Raw genomic sequence first — 17,724 nt, forward strand, 5'->3', positions numbered from 1 at the left:
TGCTGAGCAGAATTATCAACAGAGTAAATTCTTGATGCGAATCTCAGTTATGAGACAGCCACATACTGAAGGAAGTGCCTTCCTGCCATAAACAAATATCAGTAAAGTGCAAAACCACGTCTGTCATAAGGATAGTAGACGATGATTTGGCCCTGCTTTAAACCAAGTTTGCTGTTCTATTGCTAATCATACAGCTGCTACAGGTCACCATGATTGTTCTGAGAGCCCCTACAGGGTCTGCTGTTTCAACAGTGGGTTTTCATCATTGATATGAATGCTGGGATAGCCCCATTTCCTTACATTCTGGTGATCAAAACCAAGAGAAACTTCAAAGTTGAGATAAATAACAATCCTCAGCTGGGAGGATAAGATGCTAATATAACACAGGGTATTCCTGAAAATGTGGAAATTCAAATACAACTTCACAGCTCTTGCTTGCTAATAACAACTCATTCAACAGCACAATTGAATGCAATCCTGCTACAACACAAAGTTTTTCAAAGTGGAATTCTCAATTTCTCAAGAGATCTGCGATGTTGTCATGTTTGTTTCATTTGGCATTTCATTTTTCTGTTTGCTGTGCGACTTTTTATTTTTGCTGCAGTATTCTGACACAAACAGACATTATTCTACTTCTGCTACACATTTCAGCCTGCCAGAGATACCTTCGTGGGTTCAAGAACGTCAATCGTTCCCATAAGTGGTCTGACTGTCTCATCTTTTATGGAATTTGACACACTTCACTGAATCTACTTGTTTGACAGCATAACCCAGGGATCTAAAACTAGCACTCCCTTAATTATCCAAACTGGAGAATTAAGATTTTTGCACGAATGCTCTTGCAATCTGTCCAAAGGCAACACTTGTTGATCTGAGGCTTGATATGAAATGTTAAGCTACTTTATTTCACAGCAAGTGAACACACAGAGCAGCAGTTATGGTCAGATTTGCTTAGTTTAAATAGTACATATATTTACAACAAAAGAATATGCCATACTTTCCCACATCTGTGGGTCAACTTAAATAAGTTGTGTTCTAAATATCTTCCAGCATTCTAACCTCTTGACCTCAGCAAAGGCCCTCATAGTTATTTCTTCAACCTGGCTTCTGTTGCAGTCTTCCTGCTTTTCAATGCCTGTTTTTCTTTGTGCATGTGCCTCTGATAATCTCTCTCTTCACAGATAGGTAGAGATCAAAGAGCCTTCTAACACAATAGGTTTGAGGAATTCTTCAATTGCACAGATAGATCAACTAATTGCTTATTGTTTAGTCTCTGCCATGTTCTAATCAGCATATTAACCATCTTTTGTCTAAGTTTTTTTTTAAAACTCATTGGAATAAACTTGTCTTTAAAAAAAATCAAAAAATCTTTATTTTCCAACTGCTTCAACAGACATATGATCAAAAATCCCTAAGATTGAACACTCTCAACTCCAGCACGTCAGTGGACAAACACTTCAGTATGGGAGTGGAGTGGTGATGTTAGTGAACTAATAATTCCAGAGGCCCAGATTAATAATCTGTTTCAAATCCCACCTCCATCAGTAAAAGTGGCTGGATTGTCATGAACAATAACAAACAGTTTCAGTAATGCCCTTTAGGGAGGGAAATCTCCTTCTTTACCATGTGTGATTTGTAAGCGAGTTCAGTTCCAATGTGGCCGACTATTCACCGCCCCCCAAAACGGCCTTACAAGTCACACAGTTATCAAAAGCTACAAACATAATGGGAGCACAATCTGGCGGATTGCAGCAGTTCAAGAAGGCAGCCACCACCAATTGTGGGCAATACATGTCAGCTTTGCCAGAGAATGAATAAAAAACATTGTTCGTCGCTGAGCCATTAGGAGCAGGAAGCTCTAAGTTTCAAACCCTGATGAGCAAGCCAAACCTGGCTGAGAAGTAGAAGTCGATTTCTACTGCGACTCATATGATGGTCAATTGTAGCAAAATAGTTAAACGTGAAGACAGTGGAAAAGATGAGAGAAACAGGAGTATTTCTTGGGGGTGGTGGTAGGGGGTGCAAAGAAGCTGCGTTTCACACTTTCACTGGAGAATCACTGACACTTGCTGGAAAACTGGATGGGGAAGATTTGCAGCAAAACAGTAAAGACACATGCACATTCAGGAGAGATCAGGATTAAGCATGTTTGTGATGCTGTTTATGGCTAAATTGTTCACCAGCTCACATAAATAATATCCACTTTTACAAGGTACTAGAAGGTTACTATCTTAACATGAGTTATTCAATCATCAAAAGGTTAAAAAGGAGGAAATAAGATGTAAAAGCAAACTAATACCATCAGTTGCTTCATTGCATACTAATTAACAAGCTGTTTCAAATAACTTCAGGTGTTAAGTAATATTTATATGCATGTATTAGCTGTTAATGTCTAAGTGTCCTTAAATGCTAATGTAGCAGATTCTTCTACATGGAAATAAAAAGACTGCAAATGCTGAACATGAAACAAAATTACAAGATGCTGAAAAAGCCAAGTAGGTGAGTAGCATCTGAAAGAGAAATGCAAATTTATAGAAAAATACAAAGATTTACAGCACAGATGGTGGTCATTCAGCCCATCATGTCGGTGCTGGCTGTAAAAGAGCTATCCAGTCGAATCCCAATTTCTAGCTCTTGGCCCGCAGCCTTGTAGGTTACAGCACCTCAAATGCATATCCATGTGGGGTTTTTTTTAAATGCAATCTGGGTTTTTGCCTCGACCACTCTTAGGTAGTGCATTCTAGACCCCCACCACCCTCTGGGTGATAAATTACTCAACTCCTCTCTAAACCTTCTGCCAATTCCTTTTAAATTTATGCCCTCTGGTTATCAATCTCTCTGCTAATGGAAATAGGTCCTTCTTACTCACTCTATCTAGGCCCCTCATAATTTTATACACCTCAATTAAATCTCCCCTCAGCCTCCTCTGTTCCAAAGAAAACAACCCCAACCTATCCAATCTTTCCTCATAGCTAAAATTGTCCATTCCTGGCAATATCCCTGTAAATCCCCTCTACCCTCTCTCGTGCGATCACTTCCTTCCTGTAATGCGGTGACCAGAACTGCACGCAGTACTCTAGCTGCGATTTAACTACTGTTTTCTATAATTCTAGCATAACCTCCATGCGTTTTTATTCCATGCCTTGTCCAATAAAGGAAAGTATCCCCTATGTCCTCTTAACCGGATTATCTACCTGCCCTGCTACCTTCAGGGATCTGTAGATATATACTCCAAGGTCCCTCTGTTCCTCTCCACCTCTAGGAATCCTCCCATTTACTGTGTATTCCGCTGCCTTGCTAGTCCTCCCCAAATGCATTACCTCACACTTCACTGGATTGAGCCTTTTTCTGCCCACCTGATCAGTCCATTGATAGCTTCCTGCAGCTTTCTTCCTCACTGCCAACCACACAGCCAATTTTTGCATCATCTTCAAACTTCTTAATCAATAATAATATATATATGTTTAGTTTAGGTTTATGTTTAGAGATACAGCACTGAAACAGGCCCTTCGGCCCACCGAGTCTGTGCCGACCATCAACCACCCATTTATACTAATCCTACACTAATCCCATATTCCTACCACATCCCCACCTATCCCTATATTTCCCTACCACCTACCTATACTAGGGGCAATTTATAATGGCCAATTTACCTACCAACCTGCAAGTCTTTTGACTTGTGGAAGGAAACCGGAGCACCCGGAGGAAACCCACGCAGACACAGGGAGAACTTGCAAACTCCACACAGGCAGTACCCAGAATTGAACCCGGGTAGCTGGAGCTGTGAGGCTGCAGTGCTAACCACTGCACCACTGTGCCGCCCCAAATATATATAATAAAAACACGAACAGCAAGGGACTCATTACAGCACCCTATGGAACCCAATGAAAACAGTCTTCCAGTCAGAAAAACACCCACTGACCACAACCCTTGGCTTCCTGCCACTGAATCAATTTTGGATCCAACTTGGCACTTTCCTTGGGATCCCATGAGCTTTTAATTTTCTCACCTATCTGCCATGTGCGACCCTGTCAAAAGTCTTGATAAAATCCACATCAACTACATCAAATGCGCTACCCTCATCAACTCTCATTGTTACCTCCTCCAAAAATTCAATCAAGATGGTAAGACACAACTCTCCTTTAACAAATCCACACTCTTGAGAAATGAAGTTTCAGACTCAAAAACATTTAGACGGTGATTTATATCACTTTTTTTTTAGATATTTGCTCTGGTGGAAAAATACAGAACAAGTGGGCGTAATCTTAAAATTAGATCTAGGCTCTTCAGGAGTGAAATCAGAAAGCACTTTTTCTACACAAAGGAAAGTGAAAATCAGGGGCTGTCTCCACTGGGTCAGGGCATATGCAATAAATGTGGGTTAATGGAGTTGTGGTACAGACAATAATCCAATTGAACAGGTTTGAGGGCTGACCGGCCTGTTACTGTTGCTACATTATATACTTTGTTGTTACAACACGAGAAGCACCCCAGTGTAAGAAATGAATGAATACAAAAAGTAGTACAGCTTGTATACTTCGAAGGAAGTAGGGAATCAACACTAGTATAGGTAAGGATCTATATCATTGAAGAAGTGGGAAGTTTAAAGATTGAGTTAAGCATTTTCAGGTAGCAAATTAATCCTTTTTGCAATGACATGGGCAACAGACAAGTTAGACATATCTAGTACCTTTGAATATGGGGTGAAAGTATTAGAGAGTCAAGGAGCTGATTAATATATAGATCTCCCATGTTTATACTTAAATGGTGATATTTGCCTTTATTTGTGGCTGGGAGGAAGAAGAATGATTTTTTCAGAAAAATATATAAACTGAACATATGGGGGAGGGAAAAGAGTAAAACAGAGATAGCTGTGCAGTAACTTTTTTAGAACATTAGAACATTACAGCGCAGTACAGGCCCTTCAGCCCTCGATGTTGCGCCGACCTGTGAAACCATCTGACCTACACTATTCCATTTTCATCCATATGTCTATCCAATGACCACTTAAATGCCCTTAAAGTTGGCGAGTCTACTACTGTTGCAGGCAGGGCGTTCCACGCCCCTACTACTCTTTGAGTAAAGAAACTACCTCTAACTACCTCCTATATCTATCACCCCTCAACGTAAAGCTATGTCCCCTCGTGTTTGCCATCACCATCTGAAGAAAAAGACTCTCACTATCCACCCTATCCAACCCCCTGATTATCTTATATGTCTCTATTAAGTCACTTCTCCTCCTCCTTCTCTCCAACGAAAACAACCTCAAGTCCCTCAGCCTTTCCTCGTAAGACCTTCCCTCCATACCAGGCAACATCCTAGTAAATCTCCTCTGCACTCTTTCCAAAGCTTCCACATCCTTCCTATAATGCGGTGACCAGAACTGCACGCAATACTCCAGGTGCAGCCTCTCCAGAGTTTTGTACAGCTGCAGCATAACCTCGTGGCTCCTAAACTCGATCCCCCTACTAATAAAAGCTAACACACCATATGCCTTCTTAACAGCCCTATTAACCTGGGTAGCAACTTTCAGGGATTTATGTACCTGGACACCAAGATCTCTCTGCTCATCTACACTACCAAGAATCTTCCCATTAGCCCAGTACTCTGCATTCCTGTTACTCCTTCCAAAGTGAATCACCTCACACTTTTCCGCATTAAACTCCATTTGCCATCTCTCAGCCCAGCTCTGCAGCCTATCTATGTCCCTCTGTACCCTACAACATCCTTCGGCACTATCCACAACTCCACCGACCTTCGTGTCATCCGCAAATTTACTAACCCACCCTTCTACACCCTCTTCCAGGTCATTTATAAAAATGACAAACAGCAGTGGCCCCAAAACAGATCCTGCGGTACACCACTAGTAACTAAACTCCAGGATGAACATTTGCCATCAACCACCACCCTCTGTCTTCTTTCAGCTCGCCAATTTCTGATCCAAAGCTCTAAATCACCTTCAACCCCATACTTCCGTATTTTCTGCAATAGCCTACCGTGGGGAACCTTATCAAACGCCTTACTGAAATCCATATACACCACATCCACTGCTTTACCCTCATCCACCTGTTGATACTAACCTTTTACTTATGGAATCTAGTTCGGACCAATAGAATGAAGGCTGCGTATGCTGATAACGCAACCACTAGGTGGCACACTAGCACATGCGTAAATGCAGCCTCATTGACAAACGTCACTGCCTGTGACGTCTCAGGCAGTAATAAAGGTGGTACTGCTCAATTTGACACAAAAAAATGAATTGAACCCAAGCATCCTCATCCCTCAATGGCCGTGATTGCTGCCTCCAACCCCCCCCACAACAGTACCCCGCTCCCCCACGATCGCGGCCTCAATCGCTGCTCCCTCCCGTGCCTGGCTGCTCACTGTTTCCTCAGGCTGCTCCATTCCGCTGTTATTTCCCGCGCCTATCTGCTCACTGCTCCCTCCTGCCGCTAACTCCCCTCCTCGTCACCTGGAGAAGTGGCAGGCGGGGTGGGGAGAGAAAAAAAAGCGGGAGAAAACAGCAGGATGGAGCAGCAAGTAGTCGAGAGTGGCGGGAGGGAACAGCAAGCAGACGGGTGCAGGAGGAAAGCGCAACTGAGGCGGCAACTACGGGAGGGAGCGGGGCACTGTTGGGGGGGGGGGGTGAAATGGAGGCAGCGATCGCAGCCATTGAGGGTGAGCCAACACTTGGACGTCATTAAGTCTGATTTCGCTGAAAGCATTCGCGGATTCATACTGGCAAGCTTTCAAACGTGCGGATGCAGTGATGACGTTGGTGATTGCTCTGCACATGCTCTGCGCTGTCAGGAGCCACTTTGTAGAATGAAAATTGGCTGTAAGGCACAGTAAATTGTGTATAGGAAGTTACAAAGGGACAAAGACAGATTTAGTGATTGGGTAAAACTGTGGCAGATGGAGTTGAATGTGGGGAAGTTTGGGATTGTGCACTTTGGATCAGAGAAAGATAAATCAGAATATTTTCTCAATGACAAGGGACTAGGAACTGTGAAGGGGCAAGAGGATTTAGGTGTCCGCATACGCAAATTGCTAAAAGTTAGTGCACAGGCACATAACTCAGATGCAGTGAAACTCAAATAGGGGAATCTAGAACAAGGGCTAGACCATTCCGGAGGTGAAATCAGGCAACACATTTTCACACAAAGCATAACGGAAATCTGGGACTCTCCCTCAAGAAGCTATAGGCATCGAGGTCAATTCAAATGTTCAAGACTGATTAGTATATTTTTGTTAGGTTAAGGATATCAAATAATATGGATAAAAAGACAGGCACATGGATTTGAGGTGCAGATCAGCCGTGATCTAATAGAATCGCTCTAGGAATTGAATGGCCCAGAGCACAAAATCCTTAAATCAAGGACAAAGGATGGCTGATACCGTAAATGTAGAATGCTACACTGGTCCAATAGGGCATGTTCTTTTGAAGTTGGGGGTAAAGAAGATTTTTGTGGCAATAACTGATCCGGGATTAAATGATGCTAACAAGGGATGTTTAAAATGGGGAGGTTTTCACACAGCATAATTTTTTTAAAAACCTGGACAAACAGGATTACTTTACTTCACAAATTCAAGTAATATTTCCCATCTCACTCTATATTCACCATCCTACTCATCTTGCGCTTGATTTGACTCACCTCGTCACCATTCAGACATACTATTCGTAGATAGTAGTGGTATGAGAAATTACTGTGTTGGTCTGATTCTGTGACAGAGTCTCAAGCGGAGTTAAGGCTGTGCCTGGGGCTGAGGCTAGGCTATGTGTAGTAGGACTGTGCTAAGGTCCAGGTCTCAGGCAGTGAAGAGGAGCAGACCCATCCAGGTGCAAGTCAGATATAACAACTGAGGCTGTGAATGGGGGAGGGTCATGAGTTTGGAGCAGGTAACCAGTCTTGCTCTCAGGTAGGGAGTAAAGGGCTGCAGGTATAGCTTCACCTTTCTATTTACAGAGGTTTGTGGGGTTGTGTACATGTCCCTTCTGGAAATAATGGGGAAGGCAAGGGATAACCAGCAATTCATTGCGGATAAAAGAATTAAGTGTCACAGTAAAGGAGTGTGGTAAAAGTTGCAGAAAATGATAAAAAGCCTCATCACATTGCAAGCTTCGGAGATGAAACATTTTCTTTCGCTTCCTTCCCCTCTCCTTTAAAACTAACTAATTGAGGTTAGTGCAATGATAGTCCATTACTGACACGATTAGAATGACTTCAAAGGCACTGCTTTCAAAATGACAGCAACACAAATATTCCAAGGAATTGGATGTGAAGAACTTGTATGTAATTTGCAGATCCCGCATATTTGTATGTGTAGTAAAAAGAGTTAGAGCCCCCAGATCCATCTGCACATGCAAGATTCTGAACAGAAATACAATTCACGATTTAACTATCATTACATTGATATAAAATATCAGTCTGGATAAGATCATTCAATAACTCTGGAACCTTCAGAAAGCATAGTCGGCAACACTGGTCTATTTTTAGCACAGATTAATAACATTCAGACCTCAGTACATAAAGCGGCAGCTGACGTTGCACTTCATTGTACAGTTGCTCTATTTTAAGAAACACTCAAAAAAGGTGTACTTGCATATGGCCTTGTGTAAGCTTAGAATGGTTTCATCAACGTCACTTAAGCCTCCCAAGATACAAAAAAAAACTGATAAGGAAAATGTAAAAGCTCCAAGGCGACATTTTTACCTTGACAATCTCACAGTCGACATTTGATTCCATGGCGACCGCTTCTATTTTTTCTCTGCATATTGAACCCAGGCTGGTCATACCCACGTCCCAATATTTTTTCAGAACAGCCAGATCATTCTCACTAAATTGGGTACGATCCTGCAGCTTAAAAAAAAAGAGAAAACTTAGCATGAAGGAACTAATGCAGGAAGTAAATAAGGCATTACGAAAACTGCAATAAAATGCTTCAAAATAAGGCTATTGAAAATTCTGAATTTACACAAGGCATTACAATATTTTCATGACTTGTTTTGCTTATTAGGTATAAAATTACTGTGTGACTCAAGTCAGGAATCTTGATGTTGGTCTACCCTTGTTTCAAATCAGAGAACTTTGCTAATAAAATCTTCAACATGGTGTGCAAACTATGAGCTGCAGTTTCCAGCTCATAACTTGAGAAGAAGCTGGTTGACAATATTGACCTTTTACCTCTGGGATGTGGTTCTAAAACTCCCTTCTGTCAAATGTTAGAAAAATATTTTGGTGTATCCTGCAATTGCAACAAAGTACAAGCTTCCATGATGATTTAGCTACCCGTTGCATTAAAACAATAAAATTAAATAATGAGTTTAACAACTAGACTATGACTTTATTGACACTCTTACAAAATGAGCCATGTGGTTATTTCTAGGGTGGATAACAGCAGAAAGTGGCCAGAGTTTATTTCATGCTTTTTCTATGTGCTGCACTGAATTGTGCAATTTAGTCAAGTTTGATATGAAACATGAAGAATGGAAGCTGTTTTAAAAGGAGAGCCTATGCAAAATGTGTCATATGGTTCATCCGAACATTCCGGAAATAATGGGAAAATAAAGGTCTAGCAAGAATGAGGATCTTAAAGAAATAGTACGAGCGAAATTAATGGCACAAATCCCTTGGGCGTGATGGCCTGCATCCGAAGGGTTTGAAAGAGGTAGCTATAGATAGTGTGGATGCATTGGTTGTCATCTTCCAGAATTCCCTAGATTCTAGAATAGTCCCCATAAATTAGAAGTAGCAAACACAGAAAGGAGGGAGAGAGAAAACAAGGAATTACAGATCAGTTAGCCTGACATTAGTAGAGAAAATGCTAGAATCTATTATTAGGTACATGGTAACAGGGCACTTAGAAAATCATAATACGATTAGGCAGGCTCAATACTGATTTGTGAAAGGGAAATCCTGTTTGACAACTCTGTTAAGGGTTTTTGAAATTGTAACTAGCAGGGTAAATAAAGGGGAAACCAGTGGATGCAGTGTATTTGGATTTACAAAAAGCATTCGATGAGGTGACATGCAAGAAGTTATGAAACAAACTTAGGGTTCATGGGATTGGAGATAATATATTAGCACGGATCGAGGATTGGTAAATGGACAGAAAACAAAGCAGGAATATATGGGTCATTTTTGAGTTGGCAGGCTATAATTAGTGGAGTACTTCAGCAATCATTTACAACTTCTATCAATGGCTTAGGGTGAGGGGACTGCGTGTAATGTATCCAAGTTTGCTGACGATACAAAATTAGGTGGGAAAGTAAGCTGTGAGGAGGACACAGAAGCTACAAAGTGATGTTCTGATGAAAGTTATCAACCTGAAACGCTAACTCTGTTTCTCTCTCCACAGATGCTGCCTGACCTGCTGAGTATTTCCAGCACTTTGTTTTTAATACAATGATTATAGACTGGTTAAACAAGTGGGCAAAAACATGCAGATGGAATGCAATGGAAGTGTGAAGTTACCCAGCTTGGAAGGAAAAAAAGACAAACAGAATATTTTTTGAATGATGAGAGACTGGGAAATGTTTGCATTCAGAGGGATCGGAGTGTCCGTGCACATGAATCACAGAAAGTTAACATGCAGGTACAACAAGCAATTAGAAAGGCAAATAGTGGGTTGGATTTTATGAGCCACTGAGGCGGGGCATGGAGAATCATGGCGGGGGACAGACGGCCCGTCGCCAAGCAATCTTCCCCAGTGCGGGGTAGGCCAAAGATGACCTTCCCACCCAGAGGCCAATTGAGGCCGTTAAGTGGCCTATTAACAGCCAGTTAAGGACCTCTTCCCACTGCCACTAGGATCTTAACAGTGGCAGTGGGTGTCTCCACCACACGGGAAGGGTGCCTTGTAAAATGAGGCGGCCTCTCTGCAGGCTTGGGAGGGGTTCATCCTCCGTGGGCAATCTGTGGCCCACGGAGGACGCCCACTGGGAACCACATCACCGCCCCAGGACCTCCTCTCCAACACTGGATTGCATGACCACACCCGCGCCGGGAACCTGTTGGAGTTTTTTGAGGATGTTACTTGTAGCATAGATAAAGGAGAACCAGTGGATGATTTCCAGAAGGCTTTTGAGAAGGTCCCACACAGGAGGTTAGTAAACAAAATTAGAGCACATGGGATTGGGGGTAATATACTGCAATGCATTGAGAATTGGTTAATAGACAGAAAGCAAAGAGTAGGAATAAATGGGTCATTCTCAGGATGGCAGGCTGTTACTAGTGGGGTAACGCAAGGATCAGTGCTTGGGCCACAGCTGTTTACAATCTATATAAATGATTTGGATTTGGGGACCAATTGCAATATTTCCAAATCTGCAAATGACATAAAACCAGATGGGAGTGTAAGTTGTGAGGAGGATGCAAGGGGACTCGGACAGGCTAAGTGAATGGGCAAGAACATGGCAGATGGAATATAATGTGAATAAGTGTGAAGTTATCAACTTTGGTAGAAAAAACAGAAAGACAGAGTATTTCTTAAATGGCGAGGGGTTGGGAAGTGTTGATGTCCAAATGGACCTGGGTGTTCCTTGTTCATGAGTCACTGAAAGCTAGTATGCAGGTGCAGCAAGCAATTAAGAAAGCAAATGGGTGGTCTTCATTGCAAGGGGAGGCGGTGGCGTAGTGGTATTATCACTGGACTAGTAACCCAGAGACCGAGGGTATTGATCTGGAGACATGGATTTGAATCCCACCACAGCAGAAGATGGAATTTGAATTTAATTACTAAATCTGGAATTAAAAAGCTAGTCCATTGATGGCCATGAAAGTATTGTCGATTGTTGTAAAAACCCATCTGGTTCACTAATGCCCTTTAGGGAAGGAAATCTGCTGTCCTTACCTGGTCTGGCCTACGTGACTCCAGAACCACAGCAATGTGGTTAACTCATACATGCCCTCTGAAATAGCCTAGCAAGCCACTCAGTTGTATCTAACCGCTACGAAGTCAATAAAAAGGAATGAAACAGGACGGACCACCCGGCATCAACCTATGCACCGGAGACGACAACGGCAAACCCAGCCCTGTCGACCCGGCAAAGTCCCCCTTACTAACATCTGGGAGCTTGTGCCAAAGTTGGGAGAGCTGTCCCGCAGACGAGTCAAGCAACAGCCTGACATAGTCATACTCACGGAATAATACCTTACAGACAATGTCTCGGACACTGCAATCACTATCCCTGGGTATGTCCTGTCCCACCGGCAGGACAAACCCAGCAGAGGTGGCAGGACAGTGGTCTACAGTAGGGAGGATGTTGCCCTGGGAGTCCTCAACATTGACTCTGGACCCCATGAAGTCTCATGGCATCAGGTCAAACATGGGCAAGGTAACCTCCTACTGATTACCACCGACCGCCCTCAACTGATGAGTCAGTAGTCCTCCATGTTGAACACCACTTGGAGGAAGCACTGAAGGTAGCAAGGGCACAAAATGTATGCTAGGTAGGGGACTTCAATGTCCATCACCAAGAGTGGCTCGGTAGCACCACTACTGACCGAACTGGCCGAGTACTAAAGGACATAGCTGCTAGACTGGGTCTGCGGCAGGTGGTGAGAGAACCAACAAGAGGGAATAACAGACTAGACCTTGTTCTCACCAATCTGCCTGCCGCAGATGCTTCTGTTCATGACTGTATTGGTCGGAGTGACCACCGCACAGTCCTTGTGGAGACGACGTCCCGCCTTCACATTGAGGATACCGTCCATCGTGTTCTGTGGCACTATCACCATGCTAAATGGGATAGATTTCGAACAGATCTAGCAATGGAAAATTGGGCATCCACGAGGCGCTGTGGGACAGCAGCAGCAGAATTATACTCAACCACAACCTGTAACCTCATGGCCCGGCATATACCCCACTCTACCATTACCATCAAGCCAGGAGACCAACCCAGGTTCAATGAAGAGTGCAGGAGGGCATGCCAGGAACAGCACCAGGCATACCTCAAAATGAGGTGTCAACCTGGTGAAGCCAGAACACTGGACTACTTGTATGCCAAACTGCATAAGCAGCATGCAATAAACAGAGCTAAGCGATCCCATAACCAACGGATCACATCGAAGCTCTGCAGTCCTGCCACATCCAGCCGTGAATGGTGGTGGACAATTAAACAACTAACTGGAGGAGGTGGCTCCACAAATATCCCCGTCTTCAATGATGGGGGAGCCCAGCACATCAGTGCGAAAGATAAGGCTGAAGCATTTGCAACAATCTTCAGCCAGAAGTGCCGGGTTGATGATCCATCTCGGCCCCCTCCTGAAGTCCCCAGCATTACAGATGCCAGACTTCAGCCGATTCAATTCACTCCGCGTGATATCAAGAAACGACTGAAGGCACTGGATACTACAAAGGCTATGGGTCCTGACAATAATCCAAACCGGCCAATTACCGCCCCATCAGTCTATTCTCAATCATCAGCAAAGTGATGGAAGGTGTCATTAACAGTGCCATCAAGCAGCACTTGCTTAGCAATAACCTGCTCGGTGATACCCAGTTTGGGTTCCGACAGAGCCACACAGCTCCTGACCTCATTACAGCCTTGGTTCAAACATGGACAAAAGAGCTGAACTCAAGAGGTGAGGTGAGAGTGACTGACCTTGACATCAAGGCAGCATTTGACTGAGTATGGCAGCAAGGAGCCCTAGCAAAACTAAGGTCAATGGGAATCAGGGGGAAAACTCTTTGCTGGTTAGAGTCATACCTAGCGCAAAAGAAGATGGCTGTGGTTGTTGGAGGTCAATCATCTGAGCACCAGGACATCACTTCAGGAGCTCCTCAGGGTAATGTCCTAGGCCCAACCATCTTCAGCTTCTTCATCAATGACCTTCCTTCAATCATAAGGTCAGAAGTGGGGATGTTTGCTGATGATTGTACAATGTTCAGCACCATTCGCGACTCCTCAGATACTGAAGCTGTCCGCGTAGAAATGCAGCAAGACCTGGACAATATCCAGGCTTGGGCTGATAAGTGGCAAGTAACATTTGCGCCACATAGGTGCCAGGCAATGACCATCTCCAACGAGAGAATCTAACCATCTCCCCTTGACATTCAATGGCATCACCATCACTGAATCCCCCACTATCAACATCCTAGAGGCTACCATTGACCAGAAACTGGACTGGAGTAGCCATATAAATATCATGGCTACAAGAGCAGGTCAGAGGCTAGGAATTCTGCGGTGAGTAACTCACCTCCTGACTCCCCAAAGCCTGTCCACCATCTACAAGGCACAAGTCAGGAGTGTGATGGGATACTCTCCACTTGCTTGGATGGTGCAGCTCCAACAACACTCAAGAAGCTTGACACCATCCAGGACAAAGCAGCCTGCTTGATTGGCACCCCATCTACAAACATTCACTCCCTCCACCATCAACGCCCAGTGGCAGCAGTGTGTACCACCTCCAAGATGCACTGCAGCAACGCACCAAAGCTCCTTTGACATCACCTTCCAAACCCACGACCTCTACCACCTCGAAGGACAAGAGCAGCAGATGCATGGGAACATCACCACCTGTTAGTTCCCCTCCAAGTCACACAACATCCTGACTTGGAAATATATCGCCGTTCCTTCACTGTCGCTGGGTCAAAATCCTGGAACACTCTTCCTAACAGCACTGTGGGTGTATCTACCTCACATGGACTGCAGCGGTTCAAGAAGGCAGCTCACCATCACCTTCTCAAGGGCAATTAGGGATGGGCAATAAATGCTGGCACAGTCAGTGACACCCACTTCCCATGAATGAAAAAAAATGGGATTTGATTACAGGAAATTTTTAACATGATATTCTGGTGCATTGTGCGTTAAAATTGAAATTAATGCTCGATGCACTTTCACACCCCAGTGTTTGTTTTCGGGGCAATATCAACAAAGTGAACTTTATTTCCAACCCGAACTTCACCCCCCAACCTCTTTACTTTTGCTCTTTAACCCCTTCCCACCATCCCCACAGCCAATAAGAAGTGTTTTTCCCGCTCAACCACCATCTGCCCTGATAATTTTAATCCTCCCCACTAGTGTCTCGCCTCGGAACACCAAACGGAGTTCCGAAGGCGCACAAGTTATGGCTGGCGGACATAGAAATTGGCATGGGATGGCTGCTGGGACCAGGTAGGTTTTTTTGCATCTTATTTTAATTGATTTTAATATTTAGAAGGCGGCCCTGCTGCCAAGTGGCAGAAAGGGGCCACACCGAGGCCTCGCCGCTGCCGGTCAAATTCAGCGGGCCTTCTTGATGTCATGGGTCATGGCAGGCCTCTCCCGCAAGTATTTCACAGCCCCCGCACCATGACTCCTCGACGTCGAGGGGCCGGTAAAATTCAGCCTATGATCTTAATTATCATAACAGCTAACTGCCTCTCATATGGCTCCAGCTTGTACCTCTCACTATCCAAACATAAGGCATCGACCATCCTTTTTGGAAGAAGTACATCCTTACAGCCTCAAATTGCCTTTTCACCGAGTTCTCCTTGTTGTATCATACTTTGAACTGAAATATTACTCCAGATTAACTTTACTGTTCCATTCAGTATTTTACATACTGTTACGAAAGTGATTCTATTTCTTTTTAATATATTTTTCTTGAGGACCTGTGTTAAAACTGAAAAGATTCCATGGATGTGTTTTTTTTTTAAACCATGTTCACCGAAAGGACACGAGATGTTGTTTGAAATCCACCTGTGATGGAAATCATGTGCTTTGGGCTCAGTAAACAACAGAACCCTTGGTGACCTGGGAAAAAAATGGTTACAGAGAAGCCACATGTCACGGTTTATGGAGGTCAGGAGGTCGACTGTTTGGGGTTTGGACGTTTTCAGTTTAGTTGGATGTGAACTGCTTGAAGACAGTTTTTCTGCCAGGGTAAAAAAAACTACCCAGCTCACCTCTTCCTCCACCTCTTTGGAGAAATCCTGCAACGATTCAGTGTGGGAGAGCTAAGATCCCTGCTGCTGCATAGCTCCCGTGATGTTGAAAAATATTCTGCGATTTAATTGTGTACTGGCGGAAAACCCTGATGCCACATTTCTCCTGGAAAGCCTACTAGGATAATTCATGACATCACCAGAACAGCCTGCTTCTGAAACAATCCCAGTGACCTGTCCTCCATATACCCAGATGCCAGACCATAAAAAAGGACAACTGATTTCCTTCCCCATCATCTCTTTTTTCCCCCCATCAAGAATTAGCAGGTATTTGGCCAAAGTCGTTTTTTTTTTGTGTTATAACAGTGCCTCTATATTTTTTGTTAAGTTTTTTTGAGGACTCATGTATTTTAGAATTATGGACATTGTTTTATTTGGAAAAACTGAAAAGGATTCCACAGATGCTGCACTTAGTGTTTTTTTTTTAAATAAGTCATCGGAAGGTCTTTTGGACTTGGTTTGTAAACAACCTTTACTGGAAATCACCTGTCTTCAGAAAAATACCCAACAGGGGCTTTTGCCTTGGGGGAGATGTTTAGAGAGAAGTGACAGGTCAAGATTTATACGGGTCAGGAGGCTTGACTCTTGAGATATTGTTTTTGGTTTCGCTTTGGACAGGGTGTTGGGGTATTGACTGTTTTGAAAGGTGTTTTAAATCAACCTGCCAAGGACAAAACCCCAGCTCAGCCTTTCCCATCTTTTTGAAAAGCCTGCCAGTTTTTCTATCTCTTTGAGAAGCTCTTAGAAGCGAGCGTAAGAAATAGAGAAACTGATGCTGCATTCCTTCTGAAAGGCCTGCCAGAAACACGTGTTGCCGCATTTCTCCTGGAACGCCTGCCAAACTGATCTTCAACGTTGCCTGCAAAGAACTGTTCTCGAAAGATCCCAGTGACAGCTGTCTACACGTATTTGGTATGCCAAACCTAAAAGGGACAACTGACATCTTTCCATATCTTCGTTTTTTCTTTAATAATTAGCAAGTATTTGGCCAAAGTATTCTTTTTTGTTTTTGTTTTGCAACACAGCACTAAAGAGAAAATCTCTATTTTTTCGGTTAACCGGTGTATGTGTATGTGGGACTAAGGTAATAAAGGGAATTTTCATACTTCAATCTGTGTGTTAATGCTTTGCTTCTTTACTGGATAAGTCTTGTTTTATAATAAACTGATAATTTTGTTGTTAAAGAAACCTGGTTGGTGTATTTTATTCTGGGATAAAGAGTAGAGTCTATGATTGACTATATCGGTAACTGGGTAAACATTTAAATATATATTGTGACCTGGGGAGAAGTGGAACTAGAAAAGACAGTGCACGCCTTCCGCTTTGGTCGTAACATATAATTGGGGGCTCACCTTCCAGGATACCCAATGCCAATGATGTGCAATTGTAAGTGGGGTAATACTAACTGAAAAGAGGAAAAGTAAAAAAACAGGTTTCTTGTGCATTAAAGTACACTGCCGGAATGTCTGTCAGTTGCTACAACCTTTCTGGAGAAGGAGGGTGTATCCCCGAGTGATTTGAGCAACTTAATGAAAGTTAGGCTAAAGGAATTGGCAGAAATGTTGACGTTAGAGTTAAAGCCAGGAGCTAAGAAAGCAGATATAACTGAGGTAATAGCACACCATTTGAAATTGGAAGGAGGAAAAGGCAAACCAGATGGTAGTGCAATTGAATTAGCTAGGATTCAGTTACAATTGGAAAAAACTTAAGCTTGAACAGCAAAGAGAACTGACAATGAAAAAAAACTTGAGCTTGACAGAGAGGAAAGGGCAAAAGAGAGAGCATTTCAAAGAG

At 43.3% G+C, this 17,724-nt stretch overlaps 1 protein-coding gene across 10 annotated transcripts in view; it reads right to left on the reverse strand.

Annotated features, from left to right (window-relative positions):
* The window catches only part of hdx (highly divergent homeobox), a 133,774-nt gene that overhangs the window by 37,882 nt on the left and 78,168 nt on the right, over window positions 1-17,724 (reverse strand). For all 10 annotated transcript variants that reach the window (XM_068047789.1, XM_068047792.1, XM_068047791.1 and 7 more), the window contains one exon: window positions 8,715-8,861. In XM_068047789.1, coding sequence (XP_067903890.1) covers window positions 8,715-8,861 — 147 coding nt within the window. The remainder of the gene's footprint in view (window positions 1-8,714; window positions 8,862-17,724) is intronic.

This window comes from Heterodontus francisci, chromosome 15 (assembly GCF_036365525.1).
Source record: "Heterodontus francisci isolate sHetFra1 chromosome 15, sHetFra1.hap1, whole genome shotgun sequence".
Taxonomy (NCBI): domain Eukaryota; kingdom Metazoa; phylum Chordata; class Chondrichthyes; order Heterodontiformes; family Heterodontidae; genus Heterodontus; species Heterodontus francisci.